General features: G+C 38.1%; 1 protein-coding gene across 1 annotated transcript in view; it reads right to left on the bottom strand.

The window, feature by feature from the left end:
- Positions 1-23,252, bottom strand: part of ADAM22 (ADAM metallopeptidase domain 22) — a gene marked incomplete at both ends in the record, with an annotated part of 134,315 nt that overhangs the window by 92,807 nt on the left and 18,256 nt on the right. Inside the window, one exon of the mRNA XM_084306638.1 lies at positions 22,479-22,555. Coding sequence (XP_084162764.1) covers positions 22,479-22,555 — 77 coding nt within the window. The remainder of the gene's footprint in view (positions 1-22,478; positions 22,556-23,252) is intronic.

The raw sequence follows: 23,252 nt of genomic DNA, 5'->3' as shown, positions 1-23,252 counted from the left end.
GCAGAGGCTTCTGTTGCTTACACTGGCCTCATGACCACAGAGGTTACAAATCTGTGAGCTGCCAGGATAATTAATCTGCCAGCAGCTCAGTCCCTGAAACACTTTTTCTCAAAGCAACTGGGGCCAGATAAATTGGTCTGGCGGTGACGACATTCCCAGCCACTACTTTCCCTTCATCTTTCTCCATGGATGTGTGCCAGCCCCACAGACACAGCACGGCCACTGCAAACTCTCTGCACAAGCTCCTTGGACTTAACTACCCCGGCCACCATCTTTCCTGGGGTAGCCATTTAGTGCTTCAGGTCTTATGTTTTCACATGCCTACAAGAGCTGTGGCTGCTCGGCTCCCCATTCACAGGATAGTGATTGAGCACATGTGTATCTGGTGCTGCTTGGAAGAGCAGGACAAGTTGCACTCACACAGCTCCACCGAACCATTCATGCATACCATTCCCAGAGGAGAAGGGTTTTCCTGATCCTCCTTCTCCTGACATCCACAGATATAAGGTACTTGCACAGCTACATTGGGCTGCGCTGTGTGAAAACACCCAACCCACAAAGTGAGGTACTTCTTTCATCATAGTATTTATTCAGTTGTTTTGATTGGGAAGGTCCTTTGTAAATGAAAGATCTCAGTTCAAAGACAGGAGATTCGCTCTAAAAATGGAATTTTACAAAAGATGTCTGGAAACTGAACAGACAAATGTGCTCTGTTCCTCTCAGAGACCCTCCTGGAAGCAGTCTGGTTAGGATTTTCTGGGTTGTTTTAAGCTCATTCGTGTTTTTTTCCAGTACTATAAGTCTCTATTGTTAACTTATGCATTATTTAAAAGATACTGAGTTTAAAAATAGCTCTAACCCACCAAGGGAAAATGGGAAAGGCACTGAGCTGAAAGCCACAGCGCTTCCCTTACAGATTGTTTCAGCATGCAAGACATCACAGACTTCTCCCGTTTTCATTTCAATTTAGTAGCTGTCTTTGACATATGCCCACCCATTTTCACCATCAAAGTATCTGAATGTATCTCATTCCTGAGGATGCATATTGCAAGTCTGCATGCACTGCTCACACAGCAAATTACTACCGCTGTAGGTCCTGGGACATAAATAGCTACAGCTTTGGGGTTTGGAGATTCCGTGGTCAACCCCCATGATCTGCTTTCACCTATTAAGTGCACACCTTACACTCTTCTGCCCATAACATCAGGAAGGAATTAGAAGTATCCAAGACCAATATAAAATCAGCAATGATCCTGACTCGTTTCATGTGTAAACTGAAGTCCAGGCGAGCACAGGCCTGGAAGCACTTAACAACCTCTTGTTTATGAAAGGGATGCCGCTGAGCTTCGACACAAGGAAAAAGCAATCCTCATGTAATGACAGTGTATACATCAGAACCAGAAGAGTTTTTCACACTGCAAGAGAAACTAGCTGTAGCATACATATGTTGATTTCAGTCCTAAGCATTTTTCCATAAGTTTAGCTAGGTACTGCATTTAGACACTGTATTACGTGATGGCTGTGAATGTTTGCTCCCACGGAAGAAAGGAGGGAAAAATAAAAAATAAAAAAGGAAGAGGGAGTTTACCCAGTAAAAAATAGGGCAAGTTGTCTACCTGTCTCAAAATTCAACATGACATAGGTAGTCCTTCTGCCAGGTATACAGCAACACCTGGTACCTGATGGGCAATGTAGGCAGCGCATGACCATTGCTAGCAAGAGGCCTCAGGCCCTGTACAACCAAGCAGCCTGCAAGGCCTCCCCACATGGCAGGCTGCGGCTGGCCTCGAGCTCATTTTAACTTGTTTTTAGCTCTAACAGCCAGCTGGCCAGTGATTAGGTGGCAGATAACAATAACACTACATGGACCCAAGACTGCTGAGAAAGAAATCACCACCATTAACGTCCACCGCCTGACAAGGACCTCAGGACATGGAGTGAGAACACATGGTGACCACAGATGGGTGAACATAACTCAGAAACACGTAGATGTGGCACCATTTCAGTGCATCCATTTTAGCTGCACTATTATTTAAAACGAACTGCTAAAAGATAATTTGACTGTTAAGGCTCTTAATAAATGCTTAGCTCTACATTAGTTTCTGTAACTCATGTAAAAGCAGCCATGGTTCATTGCCACAGCAAAGACCTACCACATACCGAAGCCCAAGTCTGGAATGTATTTCTGAAAGTTTAAATTGATGGTAGTGGAGATGTGACACCAAAATATCAGGCTGGGACAAGCAAGCTGGGTATTGCATAATTTTGTGCCAGCAGCTTTGCTGGCCTGAAGCAGAAAGGCAAAGAGGATGTGTGTGCTTGAGCAGATTAATTTCCCCTGAATTCAGACCAGTCTCTACAGGATGTAGCCAGGGGTTTCAAAGGTATGGTTACATAAAATATTCCCAAACTTGTCTCCTGTCTCTACACCCTGTTATCCACAGCACCACCGAAGAACATAATGAGTTCAACCCTGGTTCTCTTGTGAAGTTAAAATGGATTTCCAGGACACAACTTAAATGGGGAGAGAGAGGGTGGCCACACCATTCAGATGGGTCAGATATTATTGATTTTATGTAAACATATTACTGTGGTGCTTTCATCTGTTTCTGTTATGTAAGACTCACAGGTAGGGACAGAAAACCTGAGAAACAAGCATGGGTGTTATAGCTTTGGTTCCCACTGCCAGTAGCAGAAGCATCACTCATGTTAAGCCGAAAGACCTTCTGAGCCGAAAAATCACAGAGTGACTGAGTGAACAAGCACTGTAGCTCTGAGTGTCAACCAAGAAAAAAAAAAATCTGATTGCAAATTCCCTTCCGCAAGTAAAATATGTTGAGTACAAGGCTACCCACTCAGTCTCATTAAGCAGGATAAAGTGAGCACCCAGCAAAAAACAATGATGTCCATGCCTGATGCAAAACACATGCACAGAGCTGAAATCCAGAATAAAAGAGTGCTTTATAAGCCAGCAAGTTCATATGCCAGGACCTGGGTTGGTGGGGGGCTCTGCTCTCTGCCTTCCTTCCCTCCCAACTCCCAGAGCAGCCCATTTTGGGGTAGGACCTGGTATGCTTATTTTGGCAGAAGTAGCTTCTAACACACGAGAGAGAAAGAGTTGAAGGAGGAGGATGAAAAGGTTGGCAAACACCATGGAAGAGGAAAGGGCAGCTTTTACACTAGGGATCCCAAAATATGGACTCATTTGCATCCTGCTGGATAACCCTGAAATACCAGCAAAACCAAATAAATATGACAAATAACTGTCAAATTACAATTTGAGAGGGTGATTAGAATTATACTGCTGAGGGTGCTGCTAAGATAATGACTTGACATTTATGTTCTGAGGAGAGTCCTAGAGAGTCCTAACACCAGCTTTCAAGCATGGCGACTATCACCCTGAAGTGATGGGTGATTTGTTAGATAAATCATCTACTTGTTATAGAGTCATCCCCTTTTATATAGAAGCAGTCCCCAGTTGTGGGAGGCAGCAAAACCAGTGCAAGAGTACGCAGTGAAAAAGCAGTGGAGCTTCTAAATTTAACAGTGTCCAAGTACACAAGAGAGCAGAAAAAATATATATATATTTGTGTATAAATATACCTAGAAGGTCACCTTGAAATCTCCACTTTTCAAATACAGAAATATGATCTGCAGCATTTTAGCAGAGTGGTACAGAAGTAATATCTCTACAGAGTGCTATAACCCTTTAGTGCAGCAGATACCACACGGTACCTGCAAATTGATTTTGGGGTTGCTGAAGTTGAAGAATAAGGTAGTGTTGATAATGATCTCTGCAGTGGAGACACTAAAAAGGAGCATTAAATGTTGCTTTGCTCTGAGACTTGAGAAAACATTCTTGTGTAGAGAAGATAGAAACAGTGCATTCCCACAAAACACACTAAGACAACAAGGCAAATAAGTGTTAGCCATTATTTTAATGCTGTTTTTTCATATTTAAATTCCGTGTGTTTTTTGCATAAAAAAAAAAAACTTTTAAATTTTTTATAAAACTTCAAGAACTTTTTTTTTAAATACCAAAATATTATGTGTTTACAGAAATTATAACCTTAAAGATATTAAATCAGTATTAAGGGAGAAAAGTACCTTTATACAAAGGTGATTGAACAGGTTATTCAATCTTGCATTAAAGAGACACATCTCCAGTGGATCCTCACAAAAAAAAAAAAAAAAAAAAAAAAAAAAAAAGAATCTTCTGTTTTAAAACATTTCTTAACATAGAAAAATTTCAGATAAATTTTCATGAGACAAATTAATATCTCATTGATGATTATACCGAGGGTCAAGGAAAGTACAAACCGTGACATTCACAAATACCATTAAAACAAAACCCGGTATTATATTAAAATAATTCACATTATTATCCAATGATTATAGAAATTGGGAATGTGGCCACCTATTTGTAAATTACTAAAAAAGGTTAGAGACTGAATAAATGGCAATTATTTCAATGCCTATCTGAGGTATCTGTAAGGAAGAACAAAGAAAGAAAAAACACTACAATTCATAAATAGAAGTCTATCTACTCACACCCTCCAATTTAATACAATTTTTCTTTGTTACTATACTAGCGAATCCTCCTTGTTCTTCAGACTGACATTGACACCAGCCTCATCCCTGAAGAGCTGCCACAGATTACTGAGGCATTTCTCTACTTCATTTTAGCATCTACTCAGCATCAACTCACAGCACAAGCTAAAAGCACTAATGAACACCTAAGGAAACAAGGCAGGTAGTAGACCTGTTTTAAACATCCCTGTTTAGGCTGATTTGCAGAAAAAAATACTCAAATCAGTGTTTCACATCCCAGGACAATGCTCCAAACACTGGGTTTTTGGAAAGTTTTTGATTTTGCTGTACATACTAAACAACCATCATGCCTGAAAAGCAAATTCTGCAGCCAACTGCTGAGAGAACCCAGCTGGGGTGGCAAAGTCCTGTGTTAGGTACTGGGAATTCTCCTGCTAAATGGGGAAATGTGACTTGAGAAAGAAATGTTTCTGTGCTTTCACAAGTTTCAGTTTACTGACAGCAGGGTACCCAGTTTACCAGCAAGCCAGCAATCCTGCTTTACAACAGCATGAAATTATCATCGAAATCTGTTGGGAAAATACCTAATGCAGCTTTTAGCTTCTCCAGGTGTTCTCTGTATATTGATTATTCCCCCCCTCTGCACTACTCTTTGCCTAGCTAATTTAAATTCCTTTGTCTCATGGCTCCTTTGCAGTGAGTTGGAAAATTTTGTTGGCCATATGGGCTAAGGAGGGGAAAGGATTCTTCATTTCTGATACACTCCTCTGCCTGCTCTGTTACAGAGAGCTGCCTCCCCCATGTTGGTATTCTGCCTCTTCCTTAAGTAATAACAGTAATCCACAGCTGAGATTGTTAGCGACATGCACAAACCCCATGGAAAATGTGGCTACATAATTCCAATACGTTAACAATGCATAAAAATGCTGCTTAAAAATTACAGAAAACACTTACACTGTCACACTATTAACACTATCCCAGTAAGCACAGATATAACAGTTTCTACAGATGGATAGAGTGAACAGATCACTCTATGGATGGTGGGGGTGTTAATTTTCCATGCACATTTACAAAATCATAAATGCTTTAGTTAGGTGGTGGCTGAGAAAGCAGGGGCTGAGGTCTCAGTGGTGCTCAAACATTGGCCTCTTAGCACTGTGAAATATTTAGCTTCTTCTGTTTGGCTTTCCAAGGACAACTGAAAGAGACCGGTTAACAATGCTGGTAACTGCTGCACTTGGAAAACAGGGAGATACACATTCCTGGAATACAGGATGCAGCAAAAAATGGATTTTAGATCTGAGGCCAAATTCTTTTTTTAGGATGTTTGCCTGCAGCTCCTGCTGAAGTCAACCAGAACTACCAATGCTCATCCAAGGGCAAAATTTGACATATAACATTTATTTTATGCTATACACAAGTCTAAACATGGAAAATATGAAATGCATAAATGAAAACCAGTTATTAGGTTTGGATAAAGCAGAACTGAAAGGCAGCAGTTGTCCAACTGTGGGAGCATAATTTAGTTTGCTACAGCCCATGTGCAATTCCATTAGCATCTTCTCCTTTTTCTGCTGGAGTGACACAGCTGACACAACACTAGAGTATTAATACATCTGTTAGCTGTCTGAATTCACAAGGAGACTTGTGTGCAGAGATATTGAAGGACAAGTGGGCCAACAGGATGGAGAATACTCATTACTCACTCATTCCCAGCCACCCCCGTGTCCCGTGCTGCCAATTCAGTAGTACCATGGTGGACTTCCTTTGCTCTGTTCACATTTCTTCCTCTTTGATGGTCAGCTTAAATACTTTATTATACTGCTGGTGCTGTAAAGTGTTGTTATGTTCTCTGTATGTTGTTACTTTAAATTAATTTGTCCATGACAGAAAGAGGTGCAGAAAGATTTTTTATTATTATTATTTTTAAAAAATCTCAGCCATATTGTCTTAAACCAAATTAGTTAAAGCCAAATCTTTTCTTATGACAGGCTTGGCAAGGACCAAGCAGTAATTGCCTTGTTTTTCTTATGTTTGTTTTCGTGAGAAATGTGAGTTGCCCTTGGGAATTATCTGCATGGTTATCAAGGTGCAAGAACTGAAACCAAAATAAAAGCAGAGTATTTGCTTAAAAAAAAAAAAAAAAAAAAAAAAAAAAGCCACCCTTTAGAATTTATCTGCAAGAGAAATAAAATAAAAGTAGTTAAGATCTCAATCACCTCAAGTGCCAGCAAAGTGCCTCTCTTGCACAGTCTGCTTGTCTGGGGAGGAATGAGGCAGAAAAAGTAAGCAAAAACTTGAAAAAAAAAAAAAAAAATCTTCTAGGATGTAGATAGTCAAGTATATCTTCCATATAAGAAGCCAAGTCCGAAATATGCATTACCTATATCATACTAATGTCTGTACGCTCAGACAACGTTTAGATGATTCCATTGTAAACAGCCTTTGCACACTGCTGCTAGAAACAGTAACCATGCAAGAATTACTCAAAGCCTTAAATGCAGATAGATCTATAAGGAGAGAGGGAGAGCACAAATAGACCTGTATATATGCATATAGGTAAGTGTGCATGTGTGTTTGTGTACACACTTATTTATTTTAAAAAAGCATAAAGAAGTTACTGAAGTTACTAATACAATTCGTTGTGCTACTTGTGAAGAGCTTTCAGACAACACATGTTTGTTTGGATTCTCTGACAGTCTCTACCTATTTCCAGCTGAATTACACAAATAGCTAGTAGTCAAACCATATTGGTCTAATCCATCAGCTTTACAGGATGGACCAACAAGAAGAATATCACAATGATTCAGAGATAAACATATGCCAATAGACTACCTAAAGTTTGCTCTATTTTTTTTTTCCTTTGATTGAAGATCATTTTCTGTTCAAAGTCCAAAAAGTCAATATAGGTATTCTTCAAAATTAGTTTGCATTACAGCTTAAGAAGACATGCGGTGAAGTTTTCTACCTTGTCCATCCTTTCTATTAAGATTTCATTTCAGTGAATGGTTACATGAGATTTTAAGGAAAAAGGAAGATGAGATAAATCTTTTCAGAAAGTTAATGACAAACTCTTGGTACTACATTTTAATCCAGGATAAGAGACTGAGTAAGTTTACAAAGAAATAAAAGTTACGTTTACAAAGTTAACAGATCACCTAGCAAGGGAGCCTCAGTAAAATCTCTTTCTGAAGCCTTTGAGCTATTACACACCATTCAGCCCCGCACAGGTATTGGGATATTTATGCACTGGCTTACTGGCAATTTTATTATTAAGATAAGACTCTTTTATGCTATATGCTACTATATGTACACAAGAGAATGAGGATTTTTTGAAACGCATTCTAAAAATGCAAATTACATTTTAAAGTGTAAATCCCAGAAAGATTCAGCAATTCAAATGACTAAATAAAGCTATAGAATGTAAGCTTTCTTCCCTGCTTTCTTCCGCACCACTGTTACAGGCAATATCCCAATTCTCAATGTACACAATACCAAAGTCACCAGCTGTAAGTAAAACAGAGGTCTACAGGACACTAGTTTAATGTTGTGCACTTTACAATTCTCTGAGGTCTTATCCATCCCATTCTGGCCCAACTATGCTTCTGCTTCTGCAGGGACAAGGGGTGGGACAGAAGGGAGCAATGGAAGAGGCTCCCCAGGGCAGTTGTCACAGCCCCAGTGTTGCCAGAGTTCAAGAAGTATTTGGACAATGCTCTCAGATTTATTTTGGGGTGGTCTTGTGCATTAGGACCAACTTTGTGCAAGAGTTGGACTCAATGATCCTTGTAGGTCCCTTCCACCTCAGGATATTCTGTGATTCTATGATCCTACCTGTTTAGTGGCTTGGTTTCTCCAGGAGGAAGGCACGGATATGAGCCATGCTCTCCTTTCCTTCCTTACAAGCACAAATGTTCTTTTCTCATCCCAACAACAACCCAAAGCAATTTGCCAATCACTAGGCAGGAGAAAAAATTGCTTGAGGTGGTGCAATACTCCACGCGTAGGGCAGAAGAAAATGATGTCCCAGCACTATTTTGTACTGTGTTCAGAAAGACCCTTCAGACCCTCAGGAGGATGAGACCAGTTGAAAGACCATATTAAGTGCCCGATCACTGAGATAATACAGCCCCAAACCCAAAAGATATATGATTAGCAGCAGAAGTTTATCTTACAATATTTTTGTTGGCATCAATACTGGAAAAGATTAAAGTGATATCATCTCTCCCTGCCTCAGCACCAACTGCTTATTTTCAGGCATCTACCACAGACCCTCTTCTGCAGTCTGTCCTTGAAAGCCGGTACCAATAGCTTTATCTGACAGTCTTTTGGGGATAAACCACACACAGTCTCAACCTGAAATGTCCCATCATTTATGAGAAACTTAATCATAAAGAAAGGCTCATCTCTTGTCCTTCAAATAAACCCACAAGTCATGTTCAAGCTTTTGTACTTGTGAAACAACCAACTGTGAATGTGTGGGATAAATGAAAGAATTATTACTGAAAAGCTCCAACTTACTACATGAAATCCAGCACGTGGTGTCTGTAGATCTACATTCAAATGCGGTTAAGATCTTAGCTGGCTAATTTAAACCAAAATTTAATGGTAAGTGCAAAAATAGCATCAGCCAGCAAACCTGTATGTTTGGGCCTAAAGTGCTTCATTTCTGCTGTTCAGATGGAGCAGGACTGAAGTGAACTAAAATGATTTTCACAGCTCAAAACTCACAAAAACACATGCAAGAACCTGGTCATCAAGAGAACAGCAGAAATTCATTAGTTCAGCTCCCAGTATGGTGTGATTCTCAGCTGCAAAATTACCTTGGTCATGCTGCCAAACACAGAAAATAAACATATTCAGTAAGAAGTGATGAACTTCATCCTTTATGTTTCCACAGTCTATCTACGGAGACAGACAAAGGGAAGAGCCAAGCATGAGTACAGCGTAGCTGCCTAATTTAAGTGGCAGCACATCGTATATTTGCAGGCCATCAGAACACCGTTGTATCTGTTCCTATTGCAAAATTTCTAGCACACCAGAAATCCATTAGCAGGGATTTTATGGCAAAGTACCAAAAATAAATACATCCTCTTATACCAAAAGAAATAAAGATCAAGGAATGATTATGGATTAGTACAGGCTAAAGATCAGCAAGCTCACCCAGCAAATACATTGTAATATAAGATTTAACAATTCTTACAAAACGAGAAAGACAAAAGAAACTCTCTCACTTTGTACCAAAGCGAAGGCTGTGAAAATATAAATTAAAAACTCCAGCCACCGTTTTTCATTAACACTGGAAATCTATTACTATTAATCTCTCTAGCTAGATTTGGCAGCTTCTTTCCAACACCATATTCAGCTTGATTTTGCAGTTTCTCTTCAGCTTCATGTTTCACAATTTCTAGTTACTGATGTGCAACCTACCGGAGCGAAGTACAATAAACCAAATGTATTCCTTGGCTCATTTCTAGGAAGTTTCCCCTGTGATCTGTGTGGCTACTTTGCATAGGCAGAAACACACTGAAAATCTGATGTCTTCAGCTGGATTCCTCTCTCCAAAGTCAGTAGGAGAAATTTGTTTCTTACAATTAAGTAAAAAACAGAGGTGATGCTAAAACCTGAGGCAACATAACAAAAAACTTTTTGTTCCCTCAGTGATATTTAGAAATATCAATCTCTTTAGACAGTGAGGATTTGTCTGTATTTCCTCACTCCTTGCTCTGAAAACATGAGTAACTCCACCTTTTTTTTTCCCCCTTTTCTCTCAACATAACCTCATTGACTATCTGAACTTGACAGACCAAATGGGAAGTGTGATTCATTACAGGAGCAATAATAAGCAGAGAGACAATTATAATTTTAGTGCCGCCGCCAAGGCTGTCTTTGTGAAAGGGAGGCTGAATGGGTGTCACAATGAGTGCCACATTTACAATGAGAAAAGGCACGACTTTGCTGTAACTGAGCTGCTGTGTAGAGGGTCAAACTTTAAGATGTGCTTTTTTGGCTGGCTGGCTTAGGCAGAATAATGGATACCAAAAATACACAGCCTTCAAAAAGACCAGGAGGATTTTTAAATGATGTATTAAGTAATCTTTACAATGGTTTGGAGTCTCAGAACTGTCACTACAGTTTATGTGATAACATGCAACCAGGGGCTTAATCTCTGTCATGCCCTTTGGATATGAATACTTTCATTTTGTTCTTCTGTAACAAATCTCACATTTTTGGTATTTAGGCCAGTCTTTAGTATGTCCTCAGAAGGGCTTTTACTTTAGGGGATGAATTATAAAAATGACCTAGGAAGGATAAGGGTGCTATTAAAAAGAATTTTCACATAAGCACATGAAGTTATACTAAGAGGTGAAACAGGTACGATGAGCTCTTTGCTACAGATTGTGCAAATCTTTTTTCTTTTTTTTTTTTTTTTTGAATAATAATAATAAAAAAAATTCTTCTGCCAAAAGAAACCTAACTATATAAAAATACACATTTCCAATGTGGCTGAAAACATTAGCTTCTGCTGAGAATGACCATTCCCTCGTACCATACAGATGGATATATGTGTATGTGAGCCAGATCATAGACCTACAAAATGTTTCTTGTGGAGCATAATATATTCTTTCTCCAAAGCAGCTTCTACTGAAGCTTGCAATTCAGGGCAAAGCAACACAATTCTGAACTGACTCAAGAACCCAAGGAGAGCCCCTGAGACACCCACCTCCAGGTTTTCCAGTTATACCAAACTGTTCTTATATATTTATACCCCTCCCAATAGTCTCCAGCAAGAACAAGGATATTTGACATAAGGTTGGCAACACTGAATAAAAATAAATTTGGCTATTAAAAATCTGAATTTTAAGTGCTTTTATTTCTTCAAAGAATGGAAAGAAGAACAAAAAAGAAAATCTTTCAATTCACCTTTTACGTCTCAAAAAAGGGCAAAAGCCCAATTTAGAAGAAATATAATTTTGTAGGTCATCTTTAATAAAAGTACAAACTGATTCTCTTCCTTCATCTAGCTGTTTATCACACCAAATGACAGCATTTTATTTCCTTTGGGATGGAAGAAATAAAGTAAATGGAACAGAATGAGGACACTTGATAAATACTTTCTAACATTATTTTTTTTTAAGAAAGAGAACTATTACCATGTGTCCAGTCCTTCAGTCAATTGATAAAGAGTTATTTGCTGGTGCACATTAATTTATTTGTATTTTATGGTAATACAACCAGATTCCACACTCATTGATCAAAACACTTGAAGCCGAAAAGGAATTTTAAAATAATTTCTCAATAGTGGACCATAAAACAGCCAAATGGCTCAGTGTTTCTATCAGGATTGTCTGATGGTTCATTTCATTAAAATGCTTCTTAATATATTTGTGCAATGCAAATTGCTCTCTATTTCTGTAAAACCTAAATTTTATTGCCCTATTTGATGAGCAATATAAATAAGGTATCTTTCATTGCTGGATTCATCTGTAACTATTTCATAATGGAACTTGGACAATGAAGTAAAACTAAATAGGAAGCAAGAACGTGTCTGAAGAATTTTAGAGACATAGCGAGTTCTGTTCAAATCAGGTTATTTAAAAGGAAAAGTTGATCATCATATAACTGAAAAATAAAAGGGAGGCATCACAGAAGCATGGCAGTGACACAGAATCCCAGACTGCACAGTCTGAAGGCCTGGAAAGTATCAGAAGAGTGCAAGCGTTTGAGCTGAGGGAAAGTCAGGCCATAGCCAAGCCAAACCTGACCTACAGAGCACCACAGGCAACATCACCAGTTCCCTACCAGGTGTGCACTTGCTAATCGGTTCTTCAGGATTCAAAACCTGCCTTTTGTGCATGTTTTGAAGGAGGAGGGAAGTGTCCCTGAGGGAGGGGTGGTTGTGCTGGGCATGTTGCTCACGCTAACGCACCCAGGACCAGAGCAGTACCCATGAAGGTGCAGAATTTGTTTAGTTTGTTGTTTTCTTCAAGGAAACAAACTTCCCATGTTAAATGAGATGGCACACTCCTCTGTAAATGAGGTTTTACTCCCAGGCAGGTCCCAACCAAATGAAACAATTATATTAAAGACAAAACACCACACAGAAAGTCTGCCAAAAGGAGTCTGTTTCCAGCCACTGTGTGAGCCCATGTAAGCACACTGGGTTTGAATCTTGCTAGCAGAACATGATTTAAAAAAAAAAAAAAAAAAAAAAAAAAAAAAGTGGTATAAATTCCACAGAAACACAGAAACAAATGGCCATAGACGTCATAGGTAGCATTTTATCTCTGCAACAGGCACCACACAGAAAGCACCAGAATCCATTGCTCTGATAAGCCAGTAGAGTAATAAAATAGCATTTTAATACTGCCAGTTGATTCAGTCTTTAAACTAAAAACACATTTCATAAGCAGAGTCACTGTCCTGAGTAGAAAAGGGCTGATTTTCTTGTTCCTTGTGTAAAAATATCACAGAATTAAATGTTGTGCTTTTGCAACACTGACAGGTATCATTCAGGTCCTTCAACTCCACCTAAACCTAAGAATTTCTAATTTTCATTATCCGTATCTTTATTCCTGGCTCTGTGTATCACTCAATTCCTTGTCTAGAAACGGGGATTTCAATGCATTTCACTGCTTAGTTGAGGCTATTATTTGAGCCCCAAGCTAAAAGGTCCACAGCGCTTTCACTGTTTCTATTACTGAATTAGTTTCTATTTTTAATGCACACACACAAAAGGTCATGATGCCGAAGCAGTTCTCAAGGAGAAAGGAAAAAGCAGGACAGAGCACTGGACAACACAAGGCAAGGCATGTGAAGGGAACCGTATCAGCAGGAAAGGCTGCTGACTCATGAAGGAGATGCTCTAAATGACAGCACAGAAAATACTTGCTATTCACATTGCAATTCATGCATTTTCGTATTTACTATTGTCTTCATATGTCTTACTCTGATCAATATTTATAAATAACAATACATAGGACAGTAGCAGCTTTATAGCCACAATGGTCTGAGAATTGAAGTGACACAGTACATGAAAGATAACAGCATTTATGAGACCAACTCATGTGGCTGTGAAAATAGAAGACTTGCATTCGTACACACAAATCTTATACTAGCTGTTAAACCATAAGAAAAAAAAAAAAAAATCAAGCAAAAACTCTGGTGCTCAAACTAATATTAACATATGACGATATGATCGTATTTCAGCAGTAAATCCAGAAATACGTAGACAATCTGAGTCGCTTCGTAAAAGCTAAATACAAAATACAATTAATTTTTCTTTTACAGGATTTCATAATGGCAAGAGGTTGTTTGACTGATAAAGTTACTGCCCCTTGGAGATACTTAACACTTAGAAGATAAATTCATAGACACTGAAACATGCAATTTGATTCGTTCCCCAGCTTAAGCCTTTTTACTTTAAAGATGCTAAATACAGCACAATTAATCTGTACATACGAGAGATCTGTGTATGTGTGTATAAAATATGTAGCTCCTAAATTATCTAGTAATCTAAGAAGTATCAAGAAAGAAAAATGTTATAACAATAAAATGATAACCTCTCTCCAGAATAATCAATCAGTTTCTTCCTACACACATACACACTTGCAAATGCACAGTAATACATAAATATATGCTAATATTTTATATAATTATTTCTGTGACAAAATAATAATAAAATCACACCATGGAAAGACAATGTACTCAGTGCTGATAATCCCATATGTTTTAAAGACTACTATAAACCAATAAATATTGTTTCTAATATATTCAATTACAATAATGCGGTAAAATACTCTTTATCAAATCTATTGAGAGGAGAAAAAAAAAAAAAAAAAAAAAAGGCTGACCTCTTCAGAAGTGTTTTATAATGAATTAAGAAAGTACATATGAGGGGATGCACAGATCTTGTGTACATGTAGAAATGTTTTTAAACACTATTTTTCTTAGAAGTCACAAGCCATTGAGCTGGTATTTCAGAGACATCAGGGGAATTCTCTTGCAGGTGCTTCAGACTACCTTACAGTGACACACTTGGAAGCAACAGATAAATGAAACAATTTATATTTTTATGTTTTCATATTAACCAGAATGCCAAATAAGCGCTTGCAAGCATTTCACAGACATCACATTAACTTTCCAAGTCTCAAAGAAACTGAAAGCAGTAGCAAACTTGTGTTGATTTCAGTAGCATTTACCAATAAAGAGAGAATTGTTCTAAAAGATGGGTGCATCACATTGACAGTGGAATCCCTGTTACACTAAAATCATTACCAAAAATTTCTTCTCTGTAGCAAGGCTAGGTTTTCAAGACTAATATTCACTTGTTACAAAAACAACAAAAAAAAATGGGGACATCTACACATCCTCGAGGCCAATGGAAACATCCGTATTTATTTCAGAGAGAGATCTCAGAGTATTATTGGCAAATAACACCATGATGACAGGATAAATTTAAATCAGTGAACTAGAGGCCATCCATCTCATTCAGCACAACATACACACACAGGCACTATATGTATGCACGTTGTTACATGTGCACACGCTGTTCTCTCTCTTCCTCCCTTTCCCTGAGGGCTGCACTGTGGCTTTGCATTAGCTTCTAAGAAACTAACATTTGAAGTCTGACTCTAAAAGGAAACAGCAGCTGTATTGCTCCTCAAATAGACAAAATCATACAGCTACAAAATTGCAAGTTCTTCACAGCTATACCTTGTGTAATTGCCAAAGTCCTTGATACACCTGTGCAACCAGTATTCAGGATCCACCCAAGGAAAAATCATTTTGTGCCAATTTCTAAACACAGTTTCTACTGTGGTAATCTGAAAAAGCAAATTAGCAGTGGGCTCACAAGTCATACATGTATCTCCAAACATCTAGGGGTAGAGGCTGAGGGAAAAAAAAATAAATATATATATACATATATGTATATATATTCATATATTTTGACAGTGACAGGGGAATAATCAAAACAAAAAAACCGATAATTTAAAATGAATTTATAATATGAAAAATAAAATAAGAGTTATCAGAAGCAATTTCTTATACAGGATTATGAATTCAACAACAGTAACGGTATTGATGCAGTAAGATCAAAGAACATAGTCCATATTTACCAAATAACAAGTTTAAAGTTTGGAAGCATGAAGTTTTTTATAATAATAATAAAAGAAAAAGGAGGGGAAAAAAAAAAAAAAAAAAAAAAGAAAGAAAGAAAGAAAAAAACTAGTTGGAAAATCTGGGCAACTACATAAATAAGCAACTGAATGGGACCTCCCACTTTGGCAGAGAAGTAAAGACAATTTGTGTGTTTGCTATACAAATAAAGATGTACAAATCAGGTAGAAATGGGAAGCATGGGCTACCTTTACATGTGACACTGACAAAATGCAGTCTACAACTCAGCAAAGATGAGCAGCAACCCAGCAAAAACTGGAGATCAGGGAAGAGGTATGGAAATGATTTACAGACTTCAAAGATGACTTTCTCTCAAAGATCTAGGAGCTCAATCTATTTACTGTAATAAAAAGAAGGCTGGTTTGCTATAGATACCAAGGTGGGAGAAAAACTCACTGCTTTATCAGTCTAAAAATGATGTTGAAACCTTTATCTCTGAGGGTAATAAATAACAACCATTAATACTCATAAAACAACTTCTATTTTGACAAACTATTCATTCCCATACTTCTTCAAAATATGCCTGGAACTACAACAACAACAAAAAGATGGGAATCCTTTATTAAGATGCTACACAGAACTAACTGCATAATCCCAGTCACTCTCCCTCGCCTCAGAAACCATTTTGAATTTTCTCTCACCTTTCCTTGTCTTTTAGCCCAAACAAAGTTAGAATGTTTGTTGTAGAACTGACATTTCTCATTAAATATAAAAAAGAAAAAGAAAATTATAAGTCATTGAAAACCAATTTATACAAAGTATGCATTAGCAAAACATGCTATTGCAAATGGAGTTGCAGAATAACAGTCTCACAGGGAACAAAATCAACCTTTGAAATTAAGCAACAAGATCAGGGAGAAAGCGTTCCTTACATTGGGTTTGCAATTGTGACCATACTAATTTTTCCACTACAGGTTGAGGGAAAGATAAATGACTTTTCAAAATGGGATTGTGAAAGAACAATCCTGTTTGGTAGCTGGGTTTCTGATCACAGTGCACTTGAATCACGTCAAAAAAATAATTTAGGAATACTTCAGAACATCAATCAGTACCTCATTCAAAAGACCTGAACCTGGTCTACACTGTGCTACCTATAAATTGATACTAAATAATACAGTTACACTGTAAGGGCACTTTCATATGGCAATAAAAAGGCATTATTTTAAGTAAGAATCAATTAGCAAAAGGTTATCACACCAAAGTGAGTCTCCTCAGCTGGCACACATAGGGCACAAATAAGAGAAGTGAGCATAGCTTAAATTCCCTAGATCCCAGTAAATTCCAGCTGCCAGTAAGAAGAGTTGGGACTGTGCGCAGCAAAGGCATTCATTAAAATATCTAATAGAGGTTGGGCTGGACTTCAGGGAGATCCAAAACAGCTTAAAAGAAGATCTGCTCCTCCTCACATTTGATCTAGCCATCACTTACCGCAAACAGCCACCTGCATTTGCTGCAAGAACACCAGATGATCAGAGGAGTGTAAGACCCATGGGGGGAACCTGGGAGAAAGGCTTACCAGAAATGGTAAGAGTCAGAAACAGTTTAATTGCAATTTTTAAAATCATGTCAGGAAGCTAATCCTTTTGAATTCCACACATACAAATGTTTACAATTTAGAGCAAATTTAGGAATATGTTTTTCATTTACAGCTTACATGACACATTGATATTAGTGTTAGAGACCATTTGCCAAGAGAAATTACAGGCAAAGAAAGTTTCAGCAGTTTGTCTCATGAAAAAAGCTGGCACTTGTCTGTCAAGCTGCCTTTTATTTTGCTTCAGTCTTGGGAATCTTTTTATGAAGTTTCTGATCTGATTCTCTAAGGTTTACAAAACCCCAGTTAAGAGACATTCCTAATAAAAATTCCACACAAGCAATGAGGAAAGTCTGCATCCTTCTCAGCAGAAGCTGCAAAAACCATTCAGTGGCAAGGCTGAATAATTAATTCCTGAAGTGCCAGGAACCTTCTAGTATCATTAACCAGAAATAATTTAACTGAGGACCAGGATATATGAAATACCTACCAGTATTTTCTGAATGAGCTTCTTTGGTTTTGCCTAGCTTTTGATAAGCTAGTAGAAAAAGACATTTGTTTTCCACATGGAAAATGAAGTATTTGCAGGCCTTGGTAAACTTCCTGAATTTGAGATCTGTCATTTCTGGATGTCATTGTCATGACTCTTGACTGTTGGTGTTCCACCGGGATGCTGGGAGAAGAAAAGTGCATACACTTCCTACAGAGAGTAGTGGTGCCAAATAGTTGACTTGTCCAGTCAACTATTTCTTTGGAGGTTATTTTCCACTAACACATGGATCAGAAGAATTACATTCTCATTGCAAGAAGAGAAAGCAGGTGGTAAGTGTGCTCCACCAAAACTACAGTCAGTAGGGAGGGCAGAGCAATCCTTATTCAAGCTCATAGTCCTTCAGAGCACTTTCCCAGCACCATGAACACGAGAACCTCACACTTTTGACTTGTTCACTCTTTCAAAAAGTTGTGTGACAAAAGAGCCCTCAAATGAAGGATGCTGCTGTAGCAGTAAGGGACCAGGACCTAATGTTTTGACTGAAATGGTTACCACAAAGCAAACTCTGTGTGGTCACCCTGTGTCAGAGCCTGTCCACCAAACACAGATACTGAAGTTTTGCTGATTAACAAACTTGTAGAGTACTCTGCTCCACTCCAGCACTATGATCACAGCTTGCTTTGAGCTATTCTGCCACCAGATCTCTGCTGCTCCATCAGTAGCTGGATGCGCCCTGGCCCAGGCCTCCTCCAACAGACACAAGTGTTTCACAGCACTGGAAGTGTTTCACTGAGGTGTTCAGAAACACACTACATTTTCTGTCAAGCTCTGCTGTTTGATCACGTAATTACAACCCAAGGTGTGAAATGGTCGCGTGGCTACATTTAAGAAGTAGTATTCTGCGTGAAAAAGGGAATAGCCATTTGCTGAGCCACACATGCTTCATGGCATTAAAAACTTCAATGGGAAGGAATTAAAAAATAAATAACTAAGCACACTCCATTGCTATGAAGGTTATGCACAGCTCTGGGTTGATGGCCAGATCTGGATGTGTTCAGGAGGGGAGCCTGCAAGCAGCACCAGCCTGAACAGGCCAGCGGTCAGCTCCAAGATGCGCTAATGCTGAAGAAAGCATTAACGAAGATGGCCCCAGAAAACAGCTCCATTATACACAATTCTGTATGCATAAGGACACTGAGGCAATGGATTCATAAAAATGTGGTGCAACTAAGGCTTTCCTAACCTTTGCCTAAGGGATTGAACCTTTTAAATATACAGCTGATTCGATCTGAAAGCTCCTTTGTAAATACTTCAGCCAGCTGAACAGGCAAAAAAGAAGTTGAAAAAGAAACACTATCTTGAAAAAGCCTATTATAGAGACACTACCACAACTCAGGGGGAGGGAGGAAGAAGAATGATATGTGGAATACCACCACTGCAAAAATGGAAAATACACTGTGATTATCAGATTTTTAGCAGTAGTAGTAGTTTTTATTACTATTCAAGGTAATGTTTCAGTTCCATGTGAACAAATACACATTTAAAACTGGTTGAGATCCAAAATGACCAAGAAGAAAGCATACAAATTTCTGTGTTAAATTAGACTACCACACTGTAATGCCACTTGGAAAACTGTTTTTCCTTCCTCTTACTTGCATCCAGGACTGGTGCACACTCCCATCCTGGGCCTCAGTTTTCCTGTTGGGTGAAATGTCAACATTAAGTGATGCTTTTTGATCTCCTCCTGTGTCTCTGCAGCTTTAGATCAGCCTTTTGTTAAAGAGTAGTGTCATGAGAACAGAGAGAGGAAGGGACAAGGAAAGGAAAGTTGCTTCAACCAACACACAAATTCTATTTTATCATTACCTCTGGTGCCGTGAAGAGATAAAGCATAGGGTATCACGCAATAGGGGAAGAGAGAAAAGTAGGAGACCACAAAAATCTCTGCCAGCCTCAACTGTCAATGTACAAAAAGTTGCCAAGGAAAAGGCTGCTAGAAAAACAAGGAAGTTATGTGGTATCTATGACAATGGCAGAGGGGACAACTGTTGAGGGTGGGGGGAATGAATAGAAAGCAGTGTGTGAATCTTTAGAGAATTGAGTAAGAAAATAGATGGAAAATATACAAAGACCATAGAATCTGAAATACCAAAGGATTCATAGCAGGAAGATGTATAGCAAAGCATGGGCAAATACAGCAGAGGAAACAGAGAAACTGATTGTCAGATATAAATGATGGAATTGAAGAGAAGAGAGAAAATTACACACACAAAGAAAACACCAAACTAAGAAAATCTACTTGCACACAGGCAGTAAGAAGCAGGGGTATACTTCAGTTTCTGATTTTTTTTTTTTTTTTTAATTAAAAAGGTCTTTGTTTACTACTGTAATTTTAATTTTTTTTTTTTTTCCTACCAACATCTAGGGAACCGTATGGAAGAATTAACACTTCATTGTGACTGTCCACAATTTACACCATAACTAAAGATGATGCTCAAACACATTCAGACATAGAGCCACCACATGCACCAAGACAAACAGGCAAACTACAAGAAGGGAGACTGACAAAAGCAGGGGAAGTCTTTCCTTTCTGACAACCCAAGCATTTTGAATGACTTTTTCCCCCTCTTCATCCCCCATATCTCCTTTAACTTTCCTCAAGTGTATATTAAGCATAAGAGATAATTTTACCACAGATCACAGCTTCAGCATGGTTTTGATATTAGCAGACGTTTTGTTATAAACACTAAGCCAGTGTTTTTTCCAGAGGAAAAAACTAAAATCTTGAACTTAGCTCCTTTCAAGCACTCAACTACTTTTCAATTATAAAGCTATCATGAGCCAAATTTGAAAAACATTCCTCAAAAAAAAAAAAAAAAGTGTTTTCCTCTCAGAACCCTTAGAAAATACAGAATATAATATAGAAAGTAAGAATTACAAGAGAATAAAAATATATACAGCCTTCAGAACAAAGCAGATTTGTTCACAGGAATAATAATTAAGAATATATTTTAAATGTTGCTCTGGTATTCTTGGCTCTCCTTTTATTTGATGATCTGCAGATGATTTTCTAGTTTAGAAGTAGTCTAAATGATGATTTAAATATCACGATAGAAGCCAAACATCTTAATTGCCTTACAGCCTTCTTGTATTCATTTTGCACTTTGCAAAATGATTTTGAATTTTGCAAAATGATTTTGTTTTCACATTATAAAAAGACTTGTTTCAAAGGGAAAGTTCATATTTAAGTTGGATTCTGGCACTCAAGAACACTAAGGGCAGGTTTTGACAGTCTCTGATAGAAATACTGGTCTAATGTCATTGAAGACAAAAGAACGACATAAAAATAGAATCCCCTCAAAAATCAAATTTTAAATACACATATTTGTTTGTTTATGCATGCACACATGTACATGTCTGTAATCAAAAACTCCACCTAGAGGGAACTGTTGTAGTTCATGAAAATCACGTCCCAAACTGGTCTTTTCATGCACCACCAGTAAATATATTTACTTTTATTATGATGACCTGAAATTCAGCCCAAAGGAAAATGCTGACCTTTCAGAAACTAACTGTGAATGCACCACTAACCTGCCACTAAAAAAAAATAAAAAATTATGCAACCTGCTCTCATATAACATACATCGCATATAACAAAATTACTATTTCCAACAGACACTTCACTGTTGTGGACTTGGTCCTTCTCAACAGGAAATTCTTCTTGTAGAAATCTTTTAAAATTTGTTGTAAAAACCACACTTCTAAATCAGCATGTTTCCCTCCCCTTCTCACAGTGCATAGATTCCCTCTCCCTTCTGCAACCAGCAGGAATTCACATGTGGATTTTGACTTGTGTCAGTGCATATAAAGAGGTTGCCACTGTTTAAAATGTGTTTACAAGTAAAAAGAAAAGGAAATGAAATTGACTTCTATTGCAGCCTGAACAGTTCATCTTTATAACAGAGAAACCTGTAGCAATTAAGCAGTTTGCCTCTTACACTGAACCACACAACATTACATGCTATTATAAGGAGGTAAATTACTTAACCAAGCATTTCCATTTACTATATTACTTATTCTCTTTTTGCTTTGGAGAAGGAAAGTCAAGCAAGTCCTATTTTAAAACAGCTGTTTGAAAACTCGTTGTCCAGAGCAAAATACCAGATTTCATTTTAAGCTCACTATTGTTCAGTCTTTCCTCGCAGTCTGAAGTTCACAGTGTGCCACTGCCTTATAATGACTCTCTGTTCCCAAAAGACTGTAAATGCATCTGGAGAAACTTCACTCTCCACCATCCATCCTGCTCTTTTCTGAGGATTAGCTATAGCACAATTGCTCTATTTCCACTACCTTACACTTGGTTATTGAAATGCTAACAGCTACCAGTTTTCAGCAACTTTATGTTTTAATATCCATCGAGGCTCTGCATGAGTACAGTAATTTGCCTTTATGATAAATTGAAAGATTGCAAATGAAATTGTACAACTCAAATGTTAGCTACACTGAAATAGCTAGTACTTAGTAACAATGGGAACATCAAAGTCTACAATGGAACTTGAGAAAACAATAAAAGAACTTAAAATACACTACTACAAATGAATTCAATACCTAAATATAGCATCTGTGCTATAATACAGCCTCTAAAGCCTCCATAGAAAAGTGACATTTCACTGGCACCGGTCTTGAACAACCACAGAGTAAGACAGAGTCATCACTTACTGGTTTAGCGTTACATCCAGGATGAAAGACGACCCAAAAGCATCAACCTGGAAGCTGGCTCGAGCAATGTGTGTAGACTGCAAAATGGAAAAGACAGGAATTAGAATTCAGCTACAACAAAACATACATACAGTACTTTATTTGGATGTACTAAGCGACAACATGCCATTAACCAAATGAAACCACACTGAAATAGACATCATAGTCTATTAGAGTGAATAAAAGATCTGTTTGCTGAATCTTTGAGGCTCGTTCAAGAATTCCCAACACCACAACCTGTGACCTAGGAGGCTCTGCCTTAATTACGCCCCTACTAACACCATAAGAAATGTCTCTTTTCTTTGAACTCCCACCCTGGGCAAAACCCTGAGCAAACACAAATGGCAAACTGCCTCTGGCAAAGGTACTCCTCATTCACCAGCCTGGCTCTGGGCACAGACCTGTGGAGATAGCTGAAATGTGACCAGTTCAGTCAGGCCAGGGCATGCACAAGCCTTACCAACATTATCTGAAAGAAGCTGATATTTCTGAGAGACTCCTACTGGAGCCATATAGAGAGGTGATAGCATTGGGATAAACTCTGGATAAGCGTGTTTTCTATGGAGCTCTGGCTCACTCAACTTTAGTCCATCTCCCCCAAAATGTTGCCAAAATTCCAACCTCATGAGCAATCATTAAAACCAAACAAAACTGGGTGCTAGAGAAACATCTTTGTCTTTACTCCTTTCTCTTTGCCGTACATTTCCCCTGAATTAATTGCTTTCATTCACTCTA

The sequence above is a fragment of the Netta rufina genome, assembly GCF_964035555.1.
Source record: "Netta rufina genome assembly, chromosome: 2".
NCBI lineage: Eukaryota > Metazoa > Chordata > Aves > Anseriformes > Anatidae > Netta > Netta rufina.
Note: the sequence above shows the minus strand (reverse complement) of the source record. Positions and strands in the feature narration are given on the sequence as shown.